Raw genomic sequence first — 24272 nt, 5'->3', positions numbered from 1 at the left:
GCGCCGGCGCGGACTGTCGGGCGAGGAGCGCCATGGCGGCGGCGTGCGACGGGGAGGCGGCGGCAGCGGCCCGGGCCCTTTGCGCGTTCTCTCCCCGCGACCGCCGCTTCTTCGCCATCTCCGGGCCGGATGGGCGCCTGCGGGTGTGGGAGACGGCTAACAGTCGGCTACAGCACGAGTACGTGCCCTCCGCCCATCTCAGCGCTGCGTGTACTTGCCTGGCCTGGGCCCCGCCGGGGGGACGGCCGCCCCCCAGTAAGGTATGGGCTGGGTGTGAGGGAAGGGACGGGAGCGTGACTCTCGGGGAAAGGAGGGAGCGAGATGGGGCTGGCGATGCCGCGAGTAGCCTTGACGCGTGGCCGCGGCCCGCTCGGCTTCACCCCGCCCTACCGGCGCCATGTGGCTGGGGTCGGCGTGGCCGGGCAGGCCGGGGAGCGAAGCCGCGGCGTGCCTCTGTGGGGTACGGGATGAGGTTCCTGGGTGTGGGGGGGCACCTGAGCCCCGCACGGTTTGGCCACGGTCTCCTTGCCCCAGGTACTTGTGGCATGGCCACGCGTGATGTTTCCCGCGGTTGAGGGCGGCGGGGGGAATCCACTCCCCTCACAGGAGCCCGGCAGGATTGCTCTTCACAAGTCAACTCTCCTGTACTGGGCGGGTGACCAGCATTGGAGATTTGAGTACTTGTTTCACAACTTGACAAAGGGCTTTCTAGAGAAGCATTGACTGTGTCACATCATTTGCCTTTCATATACCCTGCACGAAAGAAGCCTTCCTTGAAGGAGCAAGGTAGGTTACTTAATGGCACATCCTCTCTTAATCGAGAAGAGGATGCTACAGAGCCGGTCAGCTTCTGTACAGATCACATTCCAGTAAAGGCAGTATCGCTCCACACTTAATTCTCTAGGAAAGTGTTTCTGTGCAGGCTGCTCTGTTGCTCAGGAGCCCTGTGAGAAGGAATTCGGTAGCTTTATTCAGGGCACACATCAAGGGAGTCAGATGTTATCCACATTGAATTTTTTAATGTAATTTCACTTCAGGTGAACACTCGACCAGGAAGTATTGGGAATATATACAATAAGGTACCTTTCCATCCTCTTTCTGTTGAAGGAACGCTGATTTCTTTAGTCAGAACATCCCAGGTTGCTCAGAGAAATTGTGGGTGCCTCGTTCCTCAAAATGTTTAAGAGCAGGCTGGATGAGGCTTTGAGCCACCTGGTCTGGTGGGAGGCATCCCTGCCCATGGCAGGGGAGTTGGAACTCGATGATCTCTAAGACTTCTCCCAACTCAAGGCATTCTGTGATTTCCTGGGGAAAGGGAAATAGAATCACTTGAATAAAGTGTGTGAAATCTCCCCCCTTTGTCATAAGAAGTAGGTGCATATATTGCAGGGCTGTGTATGTTCTTCTTCACTTAATATAAAATTAAACTGGCACATGGAAATGGTATTAATCCATGCTGTGTAAAACAGAACTACTGAGGTTGTTGAACCTGGAGAAGAGAAGGCTTTGGGGAGACCTAACCACCACCTTCCAGTACCTGAAGGGAGACTACAAGAAGGCTGAAGAGGGACTGTTCATGAAGGCCTGCAGTGATAGGATGAGGACAATGGTTTGAAATTAGGGAAGAGTAGATTTAGATTGGATGTTAGGAACAAGTTCTTTACAATGAGAGTAGTTGAGCACTGGAACAGGTTGCCCAGAGAGGTAGTTGAGGCCCCATCCCTGGAGATACTTAAGGTGAGTCTCCACGAGGCTCTAGGCAATCTGATGTAGCTGAGGATGCCCCTGTTCACTGCAGGGGAGTTGGAAGGGACCTCTACAGGTCATCTAATCCAACCCAGCTTAATCTGACGTGCACTGCTGTGGTGCCATTAGACAAGCACCAGAGGTTTCTAAGTGGCTTTTAAAACTTAACCCTTTTTAGAGACCTACACCTAAACCCCACATGTGCTCCGTTTTAACATGGCTTAGGAATGTTTGGAAAACAGACTTAATCAGACAGCATTTGTCCACCTCTTTGTGCTTTCTAATGATTCCAGTAGTTTGAATGCTGCCCTCTGCTTGAAAGTTGGTATGTTTCTAAGTAGAGCTGGAAAATACACCCTTTCTGGGAATGCCATAAACTTTAAGAATTCATTGGTTAGGCCATAGACTGAACAGAAGAACTAAAGCTGTGATTGTTGTGCTGTGATACTTTATTGAATGTGTCTTTTCTTACCCTGTTTAGTCTTTTCTGCTCATTTATTTTCAGTTCCTTGAGAGTTGACATCTTTCTAGGTAGTGCTAGGATCTGCTGTCCAGAAGTGAAATTGTGCCAGTAGGTATCTGTAAATGGTGTTTGGCCAAGTTCATAGAAACACAGAACAGCTCGAGTTGGAAGGGACTTAATGATCCTCTAATTCCAACTGCCCTGTCATGGGCAAGGACACCTCCCACCAGACCAGGTTGCTCAAAGCCTTATCCAGCTCTTAAACATTAAGAAATGAGGTGTCCACAACTTGTATTGTCAACCTATTCCAGTGTCTGAACACTAAACTAACTACATTTTGGTCTGCTGCAATGTTGATGAAGGCCATGTATTATAAGGGGAGCACTAGAAAGTTGTGAACTGCAGACCCTGGAATTGCTGATGCAGTGATGGCTTCTTGGGGTGTTCCTTGCACATGTGCTTTCACAGTGCCAATGCCTCCTGCTTGTGGTGTTCACCATCTCCTGCTCCATGAAGCGGTGCCTTGCCTGAGGGTATGTGGATCACCAACTTTCAAAATGCCTTCTTCCACTTGCTTCATATCAAACTGCAGCTGTGCTGTCATCGTCAACTCTCAAGACTCTTCAAGCTTCCTCCTGCTGAGGTGTTTTTAATGTTTTACATCCTGTGTGAGCTGCCTCTGGAGATAGGAATTTGTTTTTAAACAAAGTCTCAGTGGCTGACCTACTCAAGTCAAAACATTATGGAAAAATATGTGCATGATCCCATTTGAAATAACTTCTTTTAAGCATCTCTACTAATCAAAACACTCTGCTTTTTTCAAGCTAAGTTGAGGGGTTTCTTAACAAGTTTGAGTTTCCATAAATCTGAAAAAAATGCCAACAATAACAAATGAAAAGGAAACCAATACTTGTTATAGAGGAGCTCCCCTATTCTGTCCTGTCTGTGAGAACAGACTGCTCTGAAGTTTAAAACTGATCCATAGGTGAATCCCACATGGATCTCTACTCCAAATTTGCAGTCTGCCTATGTACTAATCTTATGGAGTGTAGAGAAGTTTGATTTTTTTTTTTTGTGATTGGTTGGTTTGGATTTGCCTTTTTTGTTTCCCCCAATTCTTGGTGTTTTGTTTGTTTGAGATCGGCCATAGACATCTGAAATGGAGAGTGACCAAATTTCAGTTAAAAGATGTGTGCGAGGAAACAGTTCCTTGTAGAATGGTTTGGGTTGTTAGGGACCTCAGAGGTCATCTAATCCCACAACAGTGAGCAGGGGCATCCTCCACGAGATTAGATTGCTCAGAACCTTGTTGAGCCTGACTGACTATCTCCAGGAATGGGACTCAAGTACCTCCCTGGGCAACCTCTTCCAGTTTCTACCACACAGAATCACAGAATACATACAGTTGGAAGAGACCTCAAAGATCACCCAGTCCAGCTCTTGACCCAGCACTGAAGGGTCAACAGTAAACCTTATCCTTAAGTGCTAGGCCCACAAGCTGTTTAAAGACCTCCAGGGATGGTGATTCCATCACTGCTCTGGGCAGGCCATTCCTATGTTTGAGAACTCCTTCAGTGAAGAAATAGTCCCTAACATCCATCCTCAGCCTTCTCTGACTTATCTTGAAACCATTTCCTCTACTCCTGTTGCCACCAAGAAGAGACTGGGCCCTTCAGGTAGTTGCAGAGAGCAGTGAGTTCTCTCTTCTTAATTGTGATTTTTGGTTTGCAGTGACAGGCTGTGGGCTAATTGGTAAAACTTTCTGAAGAGATTGAGAAATACTTGAAAACATAGAAACTGTACTGCATCTTCACTGGCCACATGGCCCTTCACCAGAACACACATAAACTGTACTGCATCTTCACTGGCCACATGGCCCTTCACCAGAACACACATAAACTGTACTGCATCTTCACTGGCCACATGGCCCTTCACCAGAACACACATAAACTGTACTGCATCTTCACTGGCCACATGGCCCTTCACCAGAACACACATAAACTGTACTGCATCTTCACTGGCCACATGGCCCTTCTTCACATGTCATACAGCATTTTTAAGATGGCTTAGTTGGCATTGCCGGCAAAAAAACAACTAGTTGAGACCCTTAAATGATTGTAAAAACCTGTTTGATTTACTTCATTGGGCTTTGTGGCTGTGATGGTTTCTCAGCTGCTATGTTTTCAAACTATTTTTAAAAGACTTTCTTTCCCAGGAAAGACTGAACCTAAAAAGATGCTTGCAAAACCCCAATCTTTGCTCAAGATCCTGCCTTTGTTTTAAAGATACTTGTATAGCATTTTGGTATTTATTGGCCTAAAGCAAAGCACTTCTCCTTGAAGAATGTCTTATGTTCAATGGGCTTCCGTTTTGTGAAGCATTCTGATTATACACATTTCTACCTCTGGGGGACAAACTCGGTGGAAAAAAAGTGAAATTTTTCCCCACAAGTACGGTCCTTAGGCTAACAAAATAGCCTCCAGCAGATGTTTCCAAATGACTCACAGCAACTTTGTTACCTTTTAGAGGGAGGTCTAAGGTAAGTGTCTATGTTGCTATTGCCTTCATTTTGTGTCTTAGCAGAGTTTGCTCTGGTTGACTGTGTCTCACATTTGGCAGAAGGTGTTTCCCCTCTGCATTAACGGTGGAGATTACTAACTTACATAATGTTTTTTTCTTTCTGAATTTTGCAGGATGGCCCCCAGAGGAAAAAACGAAAGTCTGAAGTTGCAGAAGTGAACACACAGTTAGATATCCTGGCTATTGGTACAGCAGTTGGTAGCATTTTGTTGTACAGCACAGTAAAAGGAGAACTACAGAGCAAGCTAGTAAGTAACGCATCCTTCATCACATGCTACCACATACTGATGGTTGCAGTCAATTTATTCTGTTTTTACTCCTGCTCAAAAATAGAATAAACCAAGCCAAATTATTCAGTTGGGGGTCTCTTTGTTTTGATTTTGTATTGGTGACTGCACATGTGCATAGAGGTGCAGTAATTAAGGTGAAAACTTAGTGATGCTTTTTCTCCTGTTGGCAGTGGAGACGTCTTGGTTTCAAAGTTAGTGCAGTATCTCAGTATGTGTCTGGATTTGGTTCTTTAACACTAAAAATGTCAGCGAGGATGAAATGCTTAACTGGAGAGTGAAGTCTTCCATGGTAGTAGCCTACCTTCAGTTTCTGCCCAGTGTTGTGGGAGAGAAGGGCAGGATTGAAGTGCTCATCCACTCATGGGAAGGTGTTAAGGGAGGCTTTAGTGAACTTACCTCCCTTGAGGAAGCTCTTGAGTGTCTGGCCATTCCTGAATGAGATAATGTTGGTTTTTATTTCGTCTTTCACATTGATAACTTTCTTCTTACTCCTGAGTACCTTGGTTTTAGTCTTGGGTTGTGTAACAAGCAGAATCTGTGGGAATGACTGTGCAAGGCCAAATCTGAGATACTTGGGTGTAGTTTTGATTCTAAAGTGGTAAGTTCTTTTTAGGCCAATAACTATACATGGATTTAGAGAAGGCAGACTCCTTAAAAATCATGATTTGTGCAAGTGACACTGGCAATTATCAGCTGTTGCATGGAAAGGCTGTATTGATGCCCAAAAAGTATTAATAAAATAAAGGAGTCTAAGGTTCAAATGTACTGTTTCTGTCAGTTTGAAAACACTGGCTGCTCTTCTGTGGAGCAGGATAGCAGATGTTCTTTGGTGAGTACTGTGTTTTACAGGTAGATTGAATAAAAGGATTGTTGCTGCTAGGTTAAGAGCTGTCACTCTTAACTGCTCTCATAGAACAGAATGCCTTTGTTGGGATGTATTTTGTCTTGCCCAAGACTGATTTGCACATTAGGGAGTTGTCTGAGCTAGCTGGTGCCAGTTCAGATAGTGAAATTTTATAAACTCCAGGAAATATTTTCAAAAAGCATTAAAGGATATATTTTAGCTGCAGAGATTTTTATTGTTGAGATAGGTGAATGATAGCCCTGTGTAAGATCTGATAATGGCTCACTCTTGAATGCTGACTTCAAAGGGAAGGCTGCTCAGCTCTGTGTGTCCTTAAGCAATCAGGCACTTAGCTGACTGTCAGCAATACCTCTTCAGTAGCCTTTCCGTTGAACAAATTGCATGCTGTTAGCCTTTTTTGGCTATGTGTATAATAATTATGGGCAGGGCAATTATTTTTAACTCTGAAGTGCTAGGAAAGAAGTTAATTAAAATATTGATATGTACTTACTAAAAGATGAATTATTTTTAATGTACACAACTGTGTATGTGTAGCAGTCTTTTAAAGCATGCTTCAAGCTGTCAGTGGTTTGAATGTAGTTCTCAAAAGAGCAGCTTTTTCATACTGTTGGTGTGGGGAAGACTCAGCGGTCAAGAGTTCTCATTCTAAACACCTGTAGATGTAGCACTTTGGAATGTGCTGTAATGGCTTTGGTGGTGTCAGGTCGATGGTTGAACTCCATGATCTTAGAGCTCTTTTCCAGCCAAAATAATTCTATTGATTCTATGGTTTATTAATGAGTTGATCATCTTATACCTTTTGTAGGATGGTGGTCATGACAGTAAAGTAAATTGTGTGAGATGGCATCAAGACAACTGCTGCTTGTATAGCTGCTCAGAGGACAAACACATAGTGGAATGGAACACACAGACCTGCAAACTGAAGTGGTAAGTTATGCTGATCTGGGGACAAATTAGTTCACACTTGCTTTTGTCTGTTCCTTCCCTCGCAGGTTTCAGTGAGGCTCTGTTGGAAATGCTGCTCTCTGCTATCCTGGCTTCATGCCCACTCTGCAGAATTGACTGTTGTCTGTTATTTCTCTGAGATTGGAAATGGTTTTATGAAGGGATAAAAGAGGATTCTCATAGTTGTTTTTTTCGTGTGTCTCTGTGTGCTAGAAAACTCAAATGACTGACCTGTGAGGGATTTGGGTTCCCCCAAGGTAACTTTTAGTGGGATGTGGTCTTCCAGTCAGTTTGAAAAATCTAAATCCTAGAAAATACCACTGAAATAAGAGGGAGCAGATACTGCAACATCTCATCCCAGTTAGATAAGTTACTTGCACTTGTCTTTGCTCAAAGGGCCTTGCTATGATGATAACCCATTTGGTTTCGCTCACTACTGATGTGCAGTGAGGACAGTTCCACTTGGCTGTCTGAGCAGGCTGCTACTGTTTACTGTGGAGAAGACAGAGCTTAGTGCAGAGTAAGGAAGTACCTGCTGTAGGTATTTAATTCTTTTTGCAATACATTCAAACTGTTTTTAAACTTTGAAGAAGAACCAAACGTTTCAATTAATGATGCTGGTTATCTTCGTTCACTGAAGGCCTGATGTCACTTTCACGCTTCTCTTACAGTATTGTTATATTTTTGTAATATTTCTCACTGCTGTATTATCCTTAAGTTGTATGAAGTTAAGACCCTGATGTAAAGTAGCAGAATATGGCTTTAAAGTCTTCCTTTATCTTACCTTAGGATTGAATACCCCCAGTTCCCTCAATTTTTTCTCTTACGTAACATGCTCTAGTTGCTAAGCCACCTTTGTGTCCTTGCACTGGATTTACTCCACTGTGTCAGTGACTTAATTAGAGGCATTGTATTGTTTAATGTTAAAGATGGCTACCAAGAAAATGATCTTTTTTAATGTATCCCACAGGGAATTCAGGATAGGTAGAGAAGTGGTGTTCGGCTTCTAGACATCTTCCTGTAGATGTGTGGACTGCTAGATAAGGAATCAGAACCACATGATTTAAGGTTTAACTTTGTTAATGACTCTAGAAGTACTTCATGGAACAGCTTCAGGAGGTCTGCAGTACATATTGAAACCTCTGGCAGAGAGACCGGCTGCTAGGGAAGAGAGTTTCTGAATAGAAAAGGTGTTGCAGAGAGGGGGAGTCTAAAACATTCTGGATGACTTCTTGTTTCCCTGGTTGTGGGGGTTTTTATGTCTCTCATACTTGGAGTACCAATCTTTACCTTTACTTAGCTTTTTGTTTCATGATACCCCTGGGAATAGGGTAAGGAACTGAACAGGCCTTGAAACTCTGAATTTTAGTGTTGAGAGGAAGGCCTTTCTCAATGGGCTAGTGTAAGCTTTTTGCATTATGGTGCAAAGAAGCCTTGAAAGCCTACTCTTATTTTGAATACTAGAGAGTTTTAAGGAAGGAATTTGGAACAGAATGGGCAAATAAGTTACTCAGTAATTTTGAGTTGCTGTATTTCTGTGTTACTAAATTGGAAGGAGAGGAGTAAAACCAGAATAGCTTTCACTTTGTGTTTGACTCCTTAATTTCTCTTTTTTTTTTTTTTTTTTTTTTTTTTTTTTTTTTTTGAATGCATTTTTTTGTCTTAAATTTTCCATTTGGAGATTGTGATGATTTTTTTTTATTCCCCTGTTTCTCCATCTTTCTTCTTCTGTATCAACTCCCTCCATGCAAATTCTAGCAAGTGGAAAGGCGACAATAGCAGTGTCACCTCTCTGTGCATCAGTCCAGATGGGAAAATGCTGCTGTCAGCTGGTAGAACTATAAAACTGTGGGACCTGGAGACCAAAGAAGTCTACAGAGTAAGTAACTTGGTTAATACAGGTGCAAAAACCCCAACCCTTTCTTGATTGGTGATATTGTGTATCTAGTATTTCCTGATAGGACACTTAAAAATGTCATTGGGTGTGAGGAGGCAGTTGGTGGTTTGGGGATAGCTGGAAGCCGTTGCTGTGATGATGCTTTCAACTGTGGTTTCAACTTTCTGAGAGTTGAATGAGGACATGAAATTCCTTGGCTGTGTCTGAGCACGCTACCAGCACACTTTCTCAAGCCTGTAGCAGAAAGGTGGATGCTGCTCTTTTTCACTGGGTTCCTTTTGGATATCCTTTTAGCAGGAGAATTTGGTTCACTGTGGTATTAGGCACTGCTAGCATGGGTTTGTGCATAACCTCTCTGACTTTTAAGATAAGAGTCCCTCCTCAAAGCCTTCATGTGTCTTTGCTAAACTTCATATTACTGGTGGCATTATCAGTTTTGCTGTTAAAACAGTTGGAAGGCAGAGGAGCAAACTCCTTGTTGTTCCCTGAGCAGGGCTGAGACGTGAGCAAATTACCATGGTTTAGCTGTTCTGTGAATGCAGCCATGTTTTCTTGCCTGCTAGCAGATAGGACACAGCTAGTCTCAATCTCCTGATACTTGCTGTCAGGTAAGTCTGTACACATGTGCTGTTACTGTGGACTTGTTGGTACATGGCAACTACTATTTATGTTTGCATCCTGTGATGAGCAAACCCACTATTTATGAAAGTAGCTTGCAGAAGAGTGAGGGGTGGGGAGGTTGAACACCCTTAGAGTGTCAGCAGATCTGTGTGCTCATCTGACAGTAAGAGTGGAGCTACGAATCTAGTTTCATTGTGAAAGTCGAAGTGTGAAATTGCAGGGGGGTGGAAAGTGCTTTTTGATAGTGACAGGTGGATGCGATGTCTTTTGCATGGACTTACTGCTAGTGGATTTGCTTTTCATCCCCATGTCACTTTTTAAATCCTGATTAATTATCTGGAGGGCCAGAGGAAATTTCTTTGAAATACAGAAGTGTATGGAAGGTGATCACTAGTGATAAAACACTGAAGTGTCTTTGTTGACTAAGTAACACAAATCTCTTTCCTACCTTCCTTTGTTAAGTAATGTTTTAATTTTTGCCATATGACTGCTTAGGGCACTCACTGAAAGGTTGTTCTTTTCCTCTTAGCATTTCACGGGCCATGCTACGTCAGTGTCATCATTAATGTTTACCACAGTGAAACCTGTGAATGAAAATAATCCCTCTGATGGAATTACAGGGCTTTATTTCTTGTCTGGAGCCATACATGACCGATTACTGAGCGTATGGTATGTAAGCTTTTCATAACTTTGAACTTTGAGTATCATCAGCGTGGAGGATAGACTGGAGAATTCTGTTCTGAACTCTGATTAAACTGAAGGTTATGCAGAAGTGGCACTCTGGAGAAATGCAGTGATGATCTTTTAAGTGGTACTTTAAACTACACTGATTGTTGAGTGAAGATGTGAATTTCCTTGGCTGTGTCTGAGCATGCTTCCAGTTGCCAGTTGAATTATCAGTGTGTGCCAAGAACATGCTGTGTAATAAGCTTTTCCTTGATCTTACTGTGAGTTTTCTTGCTCAGTTTCACTTGGGAATTACTTTGTCCTTGGAATTCAGAACACTTCCTAAGCAGAAAGTTCATGAAGTTCAATAAGGACAAGTGCAGAGTCCTGCATCTGAGGAGGAATAGCAGCAGGCACCAGTACAGACCAGGGGTTGTCTTGCTGGAAGGCAGCTCCACAGATAGAGGGACATTGGGCTCCTAGTGGGCAGCAAGTTCTCCATGGGCCAGCAATGTGCTTTTGTGGCCAAGAGGGCTAATGGTTTCCTGGGGCGCATCAAGAGAAAGGTGTACAGCAGGTCTAGGGAGGTTCTCCTCTACCTCTGCTTTTCCCTGGAATACTGTGTCCAGTTTTGGGCTCCCCGATTCAAGAGAGAGAGGAATCTACTGGAGAGAGTCCAGTGGAAAGCTGTGAGGGTGACTGCAGAACTTGAACTCATCTCTCCTGTGAGAAAAGACCTGGGGCTGTTTTGTCTTGAGAAGGATGATAGGGGATCTTATTAATGTCTATAGATGTCTCAGGGGTGGGTGTCAAAATGAAGGTGCCAGGCTCTTTACAGTGGTGACCAGTGACAGGACAAGAAACAGTGGGTACAAGCTAGATCACAGGAGGTTCCACCTCAAAACGAGGAGACACTTTGTGGTGAGGTTGTGAAACTTCCTTCTCTGGAGACTTTCAATAACTCATCTGGATGTGTTCCTATGCAGCCTTTCCCAGGTGATCCTGCTCTGGCAGGGGGATTGTACTTGACCTCTAGACTTCCTTTTCAACCCCTAATAGTCTGTGATTCTGTGAAAGCTGAAATTACAGCATAAATATTTTTGGGTGGGGTAGATAGTGCCACAGCCACTGATGATTTATAGGCTTTATGCTGCTTTTCAGGTGCAAGGGGTAATGGATAATGTCTGTGCAATTGTAAATAACGTGTCCTGTTTGTTTTTCAGGCAGATCAGATCAGAAGCAAAAGAAAAGAATGCTGTCATGGCTTTCTCTGTAACAGATGAACCAACTTTTGTTGACCTGACCACATCAGAAGTCAAAGAAGAGGTAGGGGCAATAATTTTGTGATCAGATGGGTTCAACAATTCTCATTCACCACATGGGTTTCCTTTTAAGGGTGCAAAGAAACAGCTTGGTTTGTATTTAGGTTGTTGCACAGAGATTCACTGATTCACAGGTTGCATTGGGTTGGAAGGTAATTTTGTCCAACCTCCTTGACTCGAATATCAGTTTGCAGTTCACAGGTGTTAAGGGTATCTGCTACAGATGCTGAAGTTTCAAATCCTCATTTTCAAAGCTGCCAAGTGCAAGTTCAGTGTTATCTTCATCAATTTTGCTTGTGAGGATAGTAGCTTCCTATTTAAAACAAGAGTGATTGAAGTGGTTGTTAGAACTTGTCAGTGAAACACCCAAACCAAAACAAAAAAGCAGTTTCTAAAACTTCAGTTTGGGTATGGTCCTTGTGGATATGATTGCAGGAGGCTTTGGCAGTGCAACTGCATTTGGGATTAACTATCCTTTCATGAGTTAAAGTAGCCATGTGCATTCTCCAGGGCTCTCAGTTTCAACAACTCTTTCAAACTGTTTGTCCTCAGAGAAATATCTACGTGTGAAAAATGTTCACAAACTGTTTCAGTAATGATTTGAAACATTTTTTTTCTCCTCCTGCCTTTAGATTCCTTTCTGAAACCTCTTATTTTGTGATACATTTTCTAATGTTTCCAATTGTGCATGTACTGGAGATAAGAATATTCTGTAATGTACACCTGGCATCTCACTACTTGGAGCACTCGTCTCACTTTCTTTCCTCTAAGCATATTTACAATGTCAGTGCCTTTGTAGACTTGACCCTCTGTTGGTCAAGACCCTCTATATTTGTTACCAGATTTTTGGAACTTGCTGCTTGTGATGACCTGCATGCTACTGCGCAAACTGTTCAAATTTGGGTTTATCACTAGTGATAAAGTACAGTTGTGAGTTAGTTTTTGTCTCATAATAGCTGTTCTGAATGTTCCTGTGATGGTAGTATCTGATCATCCTTATGGATTTAGTTATGTCTTGAACCTGTTTAGTTCCTATCTCTTGATGTCCTGTTATTTGATCTAATTACAACCTTTCACTCTTCCTTCTTTCAGCCTGTGAAGTTAGCAGTTGTGTGCAGAGATGGGCAGTTGCATTTATTTGAGCATATCTTAAATGGGTAAGTTAATACTCATCTTAAGGGTGTCTTTGAGAGTTCTGTAAGGCAAAGTTCAACCTTGCCATGCTGCTGTGTTTAAGTTCTTTTATCTGTTCATAAACTGAGTTCCAGCTCTTTCTTTGTCTTGATTATTGGACGCAATCTTGGAGAGCTTACTTGTTGGGCCTGTGCTGTGCTTCAGTATGAAGTGTTGCTTTAGCCAAGATTTTCACCTCTCTACCTACTTCACCTTAGCCATCTGTGAAATGTAAAACTTGCTAAGAGGCTGCTAATGAAACATGCTTAGATGTGCAAGATACTGAACTGTTTAAGCTAAGCCTCTTGGAATTCTTTCATTTCTTTTTTTCCAGTTACTGCAAAAAACCCTTAACGTCAAACTGTACTATCCAGATAGCAACACCTGGAGACGATGAGGACTCCACACCAAAACCTGTTCCTATCTTAGCAGCTGCATTTTGCACAGACAAACAGTCTCTGCTGCTTGTGTATGGAAACACCTTACAGCCCATCATAGAGAAAGTGGTATGTAAAACTTAGTGGGGGGGGTGTGGGATTTTTGTAAACTGGGCTGCAGACTGCTCTCAGGTGGAGTTGCCCCTGAACTATTTTGAAAGGCAGTTTATATTCTTCTATTCTTTAACATACAACCTGACATTGTGGACTGTTTCTTGCCATTTCAGATTTTTGTAAGTTAGGCTCTGAAGCTGCTTTTTAATACTGTTTCAGTTTACCTGTGTGAACCTCTTTGGAGAGCACAGAGATCTGGTAGTATAAGGCAGATGTGCAAAGCAGCTGCAGTTCTAAAATGAAAAGAAACAAAATTCATTCTACTTTATACCTCTGGAATTTGTTCTTGTCTTTTAGTAGAATGATGAGTCACAGGAGTGAATCCTAGGTATATTAACTGATTTTGTTCCTGTCCTTAACTGTTTTTCTTCCTGTCTTTTTAGTCTTTGAATACCACTGAATCCCACATATGTTTGATAAGGGATATCCAGAAAGTGTTGTCACTTAAAACAGATGTTGCTGTAACAAAGGTGAGCTTTGCATGAAGTGCAGTTTTGTTGCTTTTCTTGTTTTACTTTGGAAATGGTAGAATTTGCCATTCTCTTCTAAAATGAGGTTGATTTCTGGCTGGGCCCATTCAGAGCTGCAGTGGTCGCTATAGATGTCCATAGCATTCAGTCAGTTGTGGGCAAAGCATGCTTCATGGCTACTGCCTGACCTAGTGTGCTCTTGCACACAGCCTCGCTTAGCTCAGAATCAGTCCTGTTCTCAGGAGGTCTGCTTGACAAACAGGGCTGGCTGATGGTTTCATTTCCTTCCCCTAGAGTCTGTCAGTTTGTACAGCCTCTTTGACCGTGGTGGTTTGGGCTGAAGCAGGGGTAGCTTTGTTTTAGCCTCTATCAAATGCCATGAAGCCTTCAAGGACCTGTCCTTCTGGCTCTTTCTCAGGTTGGCCACCACATGTTCCTGCTCCCAGGGATATGTATGGCAGCAGGGAATGTGAGCTTGACACTTAGATGGCAGTGGTGTGCACTGAGGCCACTTGCCACCATTTTCTCATGCCGGATGCTCTGGAATTTAGAAGCAGGCTGTGAAGTTGTAAATTCACATGCGCTTTCTAGGCCTTGAAGATTTGAAATGCTTGCAGTCTCAGTGAAGTAAGCAGACAGTACTGCTTTTCTCATCCCCAAGTTAGCTACTGGGTCTGGTGCTCCATCAGCCAGGAGGGGTTTTGTGCTGATTCCTGAGTCCTGGGGCAGGTGGGTAGTAGAGCTATCAGGCGGTGAGCAGTGTAGGAGGTTCCTGGCATGCAGTGATGATACCCATCTTGGTTTCGCTTTTTGCTGAACTGCAATGAAGACTCCTTTCTCTTGGCTGTCTGAGCATGCCTTGTGGGGACAAAGTCAGCGATGAGCAAAGGAGGTAGTATTTTAATGCTGCCACCAATCATTAGTCAAAGTCTTGAGCTACAAACTAAAATGTTTTACTGACACACACAGCACATGGAAGTTGCTTTGCACACTGTAGTAGATTGTTTGCATTACTTCAGTGGGCACCCAGCAGGGCTCCCACAAATTACAGAGATTTGGGCAGGTATGTGAAAATATGATCTGCACAGGAGCACCATGGTTAAAGAAGTGGTCTGGAAGTAACAGACAGTGCTTCTGATGTGGCATACTCCCTTACATCCTCTGTGGGTCGGGGGAGCACTCAGTTATGAAATATATTGCCTTTAAAAGGCAATCTCATTTGTGCTTATTGCAAGTGAACACCACAGCTTGTTTGGTGTTACCTCAGTTGCTTTGTTGGTCATTGTGACCACAGTCCCAATTCAGACTGCTGTGTTCTGCATTTGAGCAATCCCTAGAAGAAAATTGGTGGGTTTGAAGTGAATAGTAACTACCTTTTACATTGTGATGCTGTTTGTGATCAGTTCTTACCTTCAAGTGGGAGCCACATTAATCTGCATGCTGTTTATGGGCCTGACTGTTAGTCCACCCATTATCTCTTGCTGGCTGTCATGGGTTAAGTTGCTGCTGTTATTCAAAAGCATTCTGCCTCTTGCCAGCTTCAGAATGAAAGTGCTGGTTGGAGCAAAATATTATGGGGCTTGAAGTTCAGATTGTAACATGAGAGGCTTTCTGCTTAGGCTGCTGCTTTTGGGTGTGGGCTCTCTTCTGCTGGGATGACAACCAGATGGGGAGGGATGAGGGGAGCAACTCCCTGGCTTGGGGTTTAGCTTGCTGCTGCTTTCTGCTGTACTTTTGTGCAAGTAGGCTAAGGTAGTTGTGCATTAAGTTAGCTCTTCGGCATTAAGCTCTTTTTAGCTCAACTCTACCTCAACCCACAGAAGTTCTGTTTGTGTTACTCTTCCCTCACTTCTGTGTTGGGGGGGAAACAGGCAGGTTAATAACCTGTTACACTAGCAAATATCCAACTGTGTGTTGTTGGATACAAACACTGGGCCTGAGTGTTATGGAACAAGCTTGTAAGTGAAAAGATTCGCAGGTGATTCCAAAGAAGTATTGCTTTAATTATGAAAACTAGCTGCCTGTCGCTTGAGGCTGCTAGTTTTAGTAATATCTATGTCCAAAAAATGGTTTGTGGCAGGCTGGTTTTAGTGTGTATGCAAGAGTTGGAACAAAATCAGTATTTGAAATTGGAGGAAAGCTCAAGATAATAGCAATTCATGCAGATGTGGTGACCTCTGTTTGCTAGGTGAAGACGCCTGTTGTGAACTCGGACAGCAAAGTTCTAGTGCCTGGCATTCCAGGGCACAGTACAACTATCAAAACTCCATCCTCAGGAAAAGAGAAAAAGAAAACCAAGAGGAAACCTGGAGAGACAGAGGTAAAGTACTGCTTCCTCTTTGAAACAGCAATAAAGGAGAAGCTAAAGTTGTAAATCATCATTACAGCTCCTGTAGGTGAACTCAAAGTTGCTTTGTTTGGTGTGGAAGCAAGGCTTATGACATTACCTGTATTAGAGAGACTTCCCTCTTCTCCAAACCTTTCACCCCTTCAAGCCTTCTGTGCCTCACCTGTACTTTTGCTGTATTCCTGCACAACTTTTCACCTGCTTGTGTCTATCTCTCTGTGCTAAGGTTATATTAGTGCTTTTGTCATCCTTTCTCAGTCTGTTCTCTGTCAGTACATTAAAAGAAGATGCAAAATCAATGTCATTTGCCAGCAGAATCAGAGGGAATGCTGTAGGTTTGATAACTTGGCTTTCAGCTGATGTTTTTGAGAAACTGAACTGAAGTAGCACTGCTCTTGTTTCCTGTGTGCAGGAAAGCATTGAAGAGCGCCTAGGAGCACTGGATATTGATGTAACAAAAATAAAAACGCCGGGGGGCCTTCCACAGACAGACAGCTTTGCAGTGCTTTTGGTTCAGGGCTTGGAAAGCAACGATGCAGAGATCTTAAATGTAAGTGTTCCGTGGTCACTATCTGCTGGTTAATCTATCATGTGATGCTTTGTTTCTAATGTGGTGGGTGGGCTTGAGGCCATGCTATATTGTTTTAGGTGGGTTCTATCTCTTTTGTGCTCGTTGCTCATACTCATGTTAAACCCGAGTGATTCTCTGATCCTTTTTCTCCATTGTAACAGAGAGTGCTTAACACAAAAAAGGAAACTGTCATAAAGAACACAGTAGCCAGAATGCCTATCCACGCTGTCATTCCACTGCTGCATGAGGTAGGAGAGACTGTTTCTTGTGCTGTCACACAAACCCTATTTGGTGAGCATCCTAGCTGGGGAAAATCCAGGATGTGTCTCTTTAATTTTACCACTGAAAGTGTTTTGTGAATTTACGAGACAGAAATCGTCCTGAACTTATCTCTGATATACCATTCTCTGCTTGAAGCTAAACCAAAGGACAGAATGCCATTGCCAAAGCTGGGAAGAGTATTACGTAGTGAAATACTGTCTTAGGTGACTATGTGGGAAGAGAAGAGGTTAGGCTAAAAAAGTTTGCTGAGTCCATGTCAAAGAGTTACCATTGCATCTTCTTTTGAACCGTTAAAATGAGTGATCATTTGCAAAGTGGAAATAGCAGTGTCAGCCAAGGCAAGCTATATGAGCTTAAATATGCTGGATGTTCACATGAGAGAAAGAAAAACAGAGTACATCCTTAGAGCACTGAGTTTAGATAGTACTTGGAAATTGGAAGCAGTTTCTTTCCTCTTTAGAAGATGGCTCAGAAGCCCAGTTGCTGTAATTAAGCTTTGTGATGTCTCAGTAATAATTCCAAGAGTGGTTTGGCTTCTGACCTGCTTTCTCAGTGATAACTAAAATCTCTATTTGGACAGAGAAATTTTAAGGCTTAACCTTTTCTAGACTTGACTTTCTTTAAACTGAACATCAGTTAGTTGCTCTTGTGATGTGAATGTGACTCCGTAACAAAGCAATCATTGAGATTTCTCTTGTATTTTAATGTGCTGGCCACAAGTATGATTAATTTTGCACTGTGGTTCTGATCTTGACTTGAATTATGCAGGTCATCTGGTTTTGAAAGTTCAGACTTCCCTTAAGCACCTTCTTAGCCTTAGGTTAATGAGGTGCAGTGAGAGAATCTTAAGTGCAAGTGTTTGACTGCAGCTTGTCCACCTTGTAACACCTGCTCTACTAAGTAGATACACAGAGATGTAGAAACAAGGAGATTTTCTTCCACTTCTGTCAGCAAGAGTTCCAGTTTTAGTGTAGTAATGAAACTCAGCTTCTGCCAGCTGGAAGCCTGCATACTGGATGGTAGCCAGCGGTGTAATATTTTGGAGCCTGGCAGTGGTTAATCCTAACAGACTTCAAGTGCTTGTAGATCTTTCTGCACCACTATTGAGGCTGTCATGGGGATGTAATGTTTGGGGTTTAAAATCATAATGTGTTTGTTACTTACTGCTGACTATTTCTGTCCTTTTAGCTTACGAAGAGATTGCAGGGCAACCCATACAGGTAAGGGACAGCCCAAGGACAGTTTAATTCACCTTGTCATGGTTTTAGGAGCTAAACAGGCTCTTTAACTCTTCTCAAAGTAGTTATAGAAAAACTACACATCAGAATTGGATAGAATTAGAAAGTTCAAATGGAAATGCTATTCCTAACTACATGGTACAGTATAAAGCAGATAAAATGCAAAGAAATCCATAGGCCACAGTTCTCCAAAGCTTCCACAAACCTCCCACCAAAATCCCAGGCCCCAATGCCTCCCCATAGCTCCCTGCTACTGTCCCCCAACACCATGTCTGAAAGCTAGAAACTCAGCTTTGCCCAGGCTGCTAGCAAGCTGCTCAAGGCCCAAACCCTCCTGCATATTGAGCAGTGAGAGGAGAAGAGGCTGAGGCAGCTTGTGCTGTCCTCTTATGAAGGCTAAATGCAGGCATCGTGGGAATGAAGTAACAAAACCTACACCTCTTGAACCTATGTGCCCTCTTGGAAGGCTTCTCTATGGTTTCTTAAAGACACTCTGTCTCAAACCATGACACACCTGAAACTAGTGTGTACATTACAATACTTCCCTCTACCTATGTGATTGATTTCCACAGTAACTGTACTTACACTGCAGCATCTTGAGATAAAAATTCTCACCTGATGATAGTCAGTGCAAAAAGGAACTTTTAGTAAGGCAATGCTTTGTCATGGTAGCTGAGGTGAAATTAAAATGGGAAAAGGCTACCTGAAATGAGCATGGAACCCTCTATCTGAAGATACTGACACTGTGGATCTGATCAATATGTAACATAAAATAACCATCAGATGATACATAGCTTCTGCAGTTTGATTAGCAAATCCATTTAGACATTTCCTGGTGTTGTGTTCATATGTTCATCTTATTATATGGCCCTAAGGATAACTTTGCTCAAAATAAGCTTGTCCTTAATTGTGGTGTTTGGTGTTCAGTTGGGATTTTTCTGTTTGCCTTTTTTTTTTTACTCTCTTTTTTGTTTTGGTTTTGCTTGTTCACTTTTAAGTAAAAATTCCCTCTGTGGTTTTTGTTTTATTTGTTTATTTTTAAATAAAAATTCCCTCATTGTGGGTGGAGAAAAAAAAGTAGAATGTTTTGATCTTTTATTCATTGGGAACTCCCATAAAAGATGTGAGAAACACAGGTTTGGTTTAGTGCTTCATTGAAATGCCTGTTCTTTTCCTAGCAAATAACTTGCCTAGGTATCTCATCTAGACAGTCAAAGTGATTTCCATCTGCATTTCACTTTTTTTATCTGGACCTCTTTAACATCTATAATGTGAAATGGATGTTTCTCAGCCACTGTCAATTTGATACCATTTATTTGCCTTTTCCAGTGCCTCACTAATGGTTCGGTGGTTGAAGTCTGTTTTCAGTCTACATGCATCCTACCTTTCCACAGTAAGTATTTTGCATTCATACTAATGCATGTATCTAAAAATAGATTTAAATACTTAGATCTGTATTCTTCCTTCAGGATTCTGTTTCCTGCTTTCCACATACAGCAGTGCCCAAATCAATGTGCAGAGGGCTATACCTCTGTCACTTTTGTGGAATTGCTGCACGTTGGTGACAAACTGTTTTGTCTTAGTTATTCATGACATAATTATAGTCATCCCAAAGTTAAACTAAGATAAGTTATCACATACCTGTGAGAGTTAGGGAGCAAAACTACTGTCAAAGAGTAATCCAGCCTGTGTTACTAAATCTTGCAGAGCTAAATTTGCTTGGCTGTTGCTAGTCATTCCTGGGACATTGTCAAGGTGAAGCTAGATTTATAGGGTAAAGGTGTGCCAAAGTTGGCGAGGTAGTAGGTAATGTCCTAGCTTCTGGATTGAAGCCAGGCCTTGCCTTACAAGTGATGGATAAAGCACTCTTGCTTAGCTAAGAAAAAGGTATTTTGGTGCTGTTAGCCCATTCTCCCATTTATTACAGGATTACTCTGTGTCAGAATGTGCACAGGTTAGTGAGGCTGCTTGTGTACATCCAGTTCTCTTCTACACAGCTTTGTAAATAGTCCTTCACCATCTTACAGCAGTGACTGGAGAAGTTGTGTAAGAATTGCCAGGTTTTGAAAGTAGATAATTTCTAAACATGGCCAAATGTTAACTGATCAGGCTGCAGATAGTTTCTGTGGACCCTCAGCTCTCCCTTCTTTGTAGAATAAGGTAAGTAGTGCTTGTCCCAAACATACAGAGGTAGTTTTAAAATTTCAGAGTAAGCCATTTGTGTCAACAGCTTCATTTTTCTCTATCCTTCTCTTCTCCCAAGTTGCCAGACCTTATTCCTCAGCTGGGGATGCTATACCAGTTAATGGAGAGCAGAGTAAAAACGTTGCAAAAGCTTTCCCGTCTTCACGGAAGACTCTTCATTCTTGCCTCCCAGGTGAGCTCCAACTAAAGAACATAGGCTGTGCAGAAGTATTGTTTGCAGACTTGACCTTCTGTTGTGATTACATCTGGTGAGACCTCATTGGGTACTTAATACAGCTGCTGTACAGCTATGTTGATAGGGCTCAGAGCTGTATACTTTGTGACTGGCTTGTCAGTCCCTGCTTGCTGGCAGTCTTAGACCATTTTTTCCCTGCTCTATGTGCCTACTAACACATGGACTTCTAAAAGGGAATAGATAGGAGGTGCCAAGCCCTGCTTTATTTTAGACACCTCTGAAATTTTACTTTATGTTTGTATGTTAAGCTACTACTCTAAATGAATAACTCTGTCAGACTTGATGTAGACATCATCTATGTTGTTAGGAGTTTTGTTGACTTGAGGCTGGTATCTATGGTTGTATCTAAGGCTAATCTGCAAATTCCATCCAGGTTGCAGCATCAGAAGCGGGTCAGGATGTAACTGAAGTGAATCAGACTGCAAAGGTGGTGTATGAGGATGGTAAGTGGTGTATGCAAGGTGTAGCTCAGCTCCTGACTGCATGTGACAGCCAGTGGGAAGTCTGTGGCACTAAAGTTAGTGGTTAATGATGTGGATATCTTGTAGTCTGTTGTTCCTTCTTTCATACCACTCCTTTTATTTCCTTCAATTCTCGCTCATCTCTGTCTCACAGATTTAAGGAGTGAGTTAATTGGAAGCTCACTATGGTGCTTAACTTACTGATCTGCCCTTCTGTTAAAGTAGATACAGCCAAGGCACTTCTACACTGGAGTCAGCAGGATGTCAAAGTAGTGAGTCACAGAATGGTAGGGGTTAGATTCAGAGATCATGTAGTTCTTCTCCATCATTTGCCCCTGCAAAAGTAGGCTTACATAGATCAGATAGCACAGCAACATGTCCAGATGGGTTTTGAAAGTCACCAGAGGAGATTCTACAATCTCTTTGGACTGTCTGTTCCAGGGCTCCAGCACCAGGACAGTAAAGAAGTTTTTCCTTCTCTATAGATGAAACCTCCTGTGTGCCTGCTGCCCCTCGTCCTGTCACTGGGCACCACTGAAAAGAGCTCAGCCCCATCCTCTTGGCCTCCACCATTTAGATAATTAGCATTGGGAGAATCTCCTCCCAGTCTTCTCGAGGCTAAGATTCTCAGGTCTGTCAGTCTCTTCTCATCAGACATTCCAGGTCTTCATTTTTGTCGCCCTCCAGTGGACTGTCTCCAGTAGTTCACTGCTCCTCTTGAACTGGGGAGCCCAGAGCTGGAGACGAAACTCCAGTTGTGGCTTCACCAGGACAGAGTAGAGGGACAGGAGAACCTCTCTCCACTTGCTGAAAGTACTCTCCTTTAATGCACACCAGAATGCTGCTGTCCTTCCTGACCACGAGGACACATTGTTGGCTCATGTTGAACTTATTAACCAGGACTGCCATGTCCTTCTTCAGAGAGATGCTTTCCAGCAGGACAGCCCCTTACCTGTACTGGTGCAGGGGGCTATTTCATAGGTGCAGAACTCTACACTTGTCCGTGTTGCACTTCATGAGGTTCACCTCTGCCCAACTCTCCAGCTTGTCCAGGTCTCACTGGATGGCAGCACAGCCCTCTGGGCACGTCAGCCACCCTCATCAGCAAACTTGTCCCCTAGTCGAGGTCATTGGACAAGACTAGACCCAGTAGTGACCCTTGGGGAACACCACTAGCTACAGGCTTCACAACTAGAGCCTGCACCATTGATCACAACCCTCTGAGTTGTCAATGCCAGTTCTCAATCCACCTCACTGTCTACTCAGCCCATCCCTGCTGAGTTTACTTAGGAGGATGTTATGGATGATGGTGTCAAAAGCCTTGCTGAGGTTGAGGTACACAGCATCCACCGTTCTCCCCTCATGCCCTCATCTACCCAGCCGGTGAATCCATTATGGAGCACCATCAGATTAGCCAAACATTTCCCCTTCTGAATCCATGCTGAGTGCTCCTGATAATCTTTTCTCTGGTGTCAGTGTGTGCAGGTGCACTGCCCAGTTGACCTTTTGTTTTCCACTGCAACACCATACTGCATGATCATAACAGAAGCGACTTGTCCATGTTGATCAACATCATCTTCAGGTGGATTGAGGTTTGAAGTTGAAGTAGCACAGTTTGGAGACTTAGCAGCATGTAGGGCTGGGCTTTCTTTGCACAATGATGTTTCAAAGTCTCTTCTCCAGTCTGAGGGATTGTTTCCTCTTTGCAGAGTCCTCGGAGGAGGAGGGCTCAGATGATGAGATGATTGCAGATAAGGAATCTGAGGTAAGTGGAGCTGGATTGAATCTCCTCCCATTTACTTGCAACAGAAAAGGTGTGACTCTCAAAGATTCAAACCTCCATGTGCATCTTTTTTTTTTCCCCCAGGAAAACTGGGACGAAGATGAAGAAAAAGAGGAGCAATCTGATGAACAAGAAATGGCTGTTGAAAAGGAAATCAATGGTGATTCTGATTTGGAACCAGAAAACGAAAGTGAAGAAGAATAGTGACATGAAAGAAGAACTGTTAACAGTTGAAACGAGTGGGCCACCAAACTCTCCTTCTGGATCATCTTGCTGGGAGTTGCCATATTTGCATAGAGGGATGTCCTGTGTGCAGGGGCACTTGTGGGGCACCGTGCATTTCTGGATCCAGAGCGTTTAACCATGCCAGCCTTTTCTCGCCCCGTTTCCCTGCGCTTATAGAAACATTTCTTCCACCTCGTGGTCAGATTCTGCCTGTCATGTGGACATGGATTTGTATCTCAAGTGAAATAAATCTGCCACCACTGTTGGTGTGGTAAACGTGGTTCAGCTTTACACTGAATTTGTTTCCAGTGTTCAAGGATCTGTCCCTCCTTTCCATGCTTCGGTTAGCAGTAGCAAGTGGGCATCCTGCTGCATTTTTTTGAAGAATCAACAGCCCCCTCCCCCCCATAAAAAAACAAACCACAACACAGGAAAAAAAACAAAAGATGATATTTTTGTAATGTTTAAATTCTCTCCTGAAATCCTTTTCTTTGCTCCCACCCTCCATTGCTTTAGCCATCCCTCGGCAGTCTCTAAATGCCAACCTGACTTACCAAAATGACTTTGTCTTCTTTTTTTTCTAACACATTTGAACTCGAAGACTTTTATATATATACCAATCAATGATGATTCTTGTGCTTCAAAAGGACGTTCCAACTATCAGTGGCTCCTAACGTTTGAAGGGAGGCTGTATATAAATTTAATCCTAACCCAGAGGATACACTGTGCTGAACTGAGAGGGGAGAGGGGGAGTAACACAGGGAAATGAAAAGGTTGAGCGCTTCCCTTATTAGGGATTTTTAATCTCTCATTGGCAGAAGCCAGGGCAGCTGTTTGCTCAGCTAATGGAAGCTCAAGTGGTGCAAACACATTTTTAAGAGCAAAACAAGGTAAAGGTTTGAGCCATTCACCACTATAATGTACAATAATATATTTGTCTATAAACGGAGCTGTTGCAACTGAATAGCACCCTCTTTGTAAAGTGAATAAATATACATCTCCTTTACCAGATAACATGTGCTGTGGTGTTTGTTGAGACACAGTAGGTAGCTACAGGTGCTGGTGAAGGATCAAATGCTCTCTGTAGAAAGCAGGTTTGGAGGGTTGAGAGACCTGGAGCTGTTTGGTCGAGAGAAGAGAAAGCTGAAAGAGGACCTGATCAGTGTTTGCAAATATCTGAAGTGGGAGCGAAGAAAAAGGGCCCAGTGTCTTCTCAGTGGTGCCCAGTGACAGGATGAGGGACAGTGGATATAAATTCCAACACAGGCTCTTCCTTGTGTTGAGGCAGGATTTCCTAGCTTGAGAGTGTGCCAGAGCACTGCAGCAGGCTGCCCAG

At 43.1% G+C, this 24272-nt stretch overlaps 1 protein-coding gene and 4 non-coding genes across 5 annotated transcripts; all 5 read left to right on the top strand.

Moving 5' to 3' along the window:
* The first annotated feature begins 7 nt into the window (after positions 1 to 7).
* On the top strand, positions 8 to 23950 carry WDR43 (WD repeat domain 43). Its single transcript, XM_064164364.1, has 18 exons — positions 8 to 260; positions 4903 to 5037; positions 6750 to 6871; positions 8648 to 8768; positions 9937 to 10076; positions 11297 to 11399; positions 12488 to 12552; positions 12903 to 13074; positions 13503 to 13589; positions 15778 to 15909; positions 16349 to 16486; positions 16669 to 16755; positions 17978 to 18009; positions 19357 to 19420; positions 20291 to 20404; positions 20841 to 20910; positions 22638 to 22693; positions 22796 to 23950. Exons 1-18 carry the CDS (start codon positions 33 to 35, stop codon positions 22913 to 22915), a joined length of 1986 nt encoding a protein of 661 aa, XP_064020434.1. The 5' UTR covers positions 8 to 32; the 3' UTR covers positions 22916 to 23950.
* On the top strand, positions 7290 to 7367 carry LOC135186720 (small nucleolar RNA SNORD53/SNORD92). The gene has a single exon (XR_010307080.1). It is a non-coding gene; the product is annotated as a small nucleolar RNA SNORD53/SNORD92 (small nucleolar RNA).
* On the top strand, positions 8914 to 8997 carry LOC135186721 (small nucleolar RNA SNORD53/SNORD92). The gene has a single exon (XR_010307081.1). It is a non-coding gene; the product is annotated as a small nucleolar RNA SNORD53/SNORD92 (small nucleolar RNA).
* Positions 10196 to 10280, top strand: LOC135186722 (small nucleolar RNA SNORD53/SNORD92). Its single transcript, XR_010307082.1, has one exon. It is a non-coding gene; the product is annotated as a small nucleolar RNA SNORD53/SNORD92 (small nucleolar RNA).
* On the top strand, positions 14367 to 14445 carry LOC135186719 (small nucleolar RNA SNORD53/SNORD92). The gene has a single exon (XR_010307079.1). It is a non-coding gene; the product is annotated as a small nucleolar RNA SNORD53/SNORD92 (small nucleolar RNA).
* Positions 23951 to 24272: the final 322 nt, after the last annotated feature.

The sequence above is a fragment of the Pogoniulus pusillus genome, chromosome 25 (genome assembly GCF_015220805.1).
Source record: "Pogoniulus pusillus isolate bPogPus1 chromosome 25, bPogPus1.pri, whole genome shotgun sequence".
NCBI lineage: Eukaryota > Metazoa > Chordata > Aves > Piciformes > Lybiidae > Pogoniulus > Pogoniulus pusillus.
This window is presented reverse-complemented; position numbering and strand designations above follow the sequence as displayed.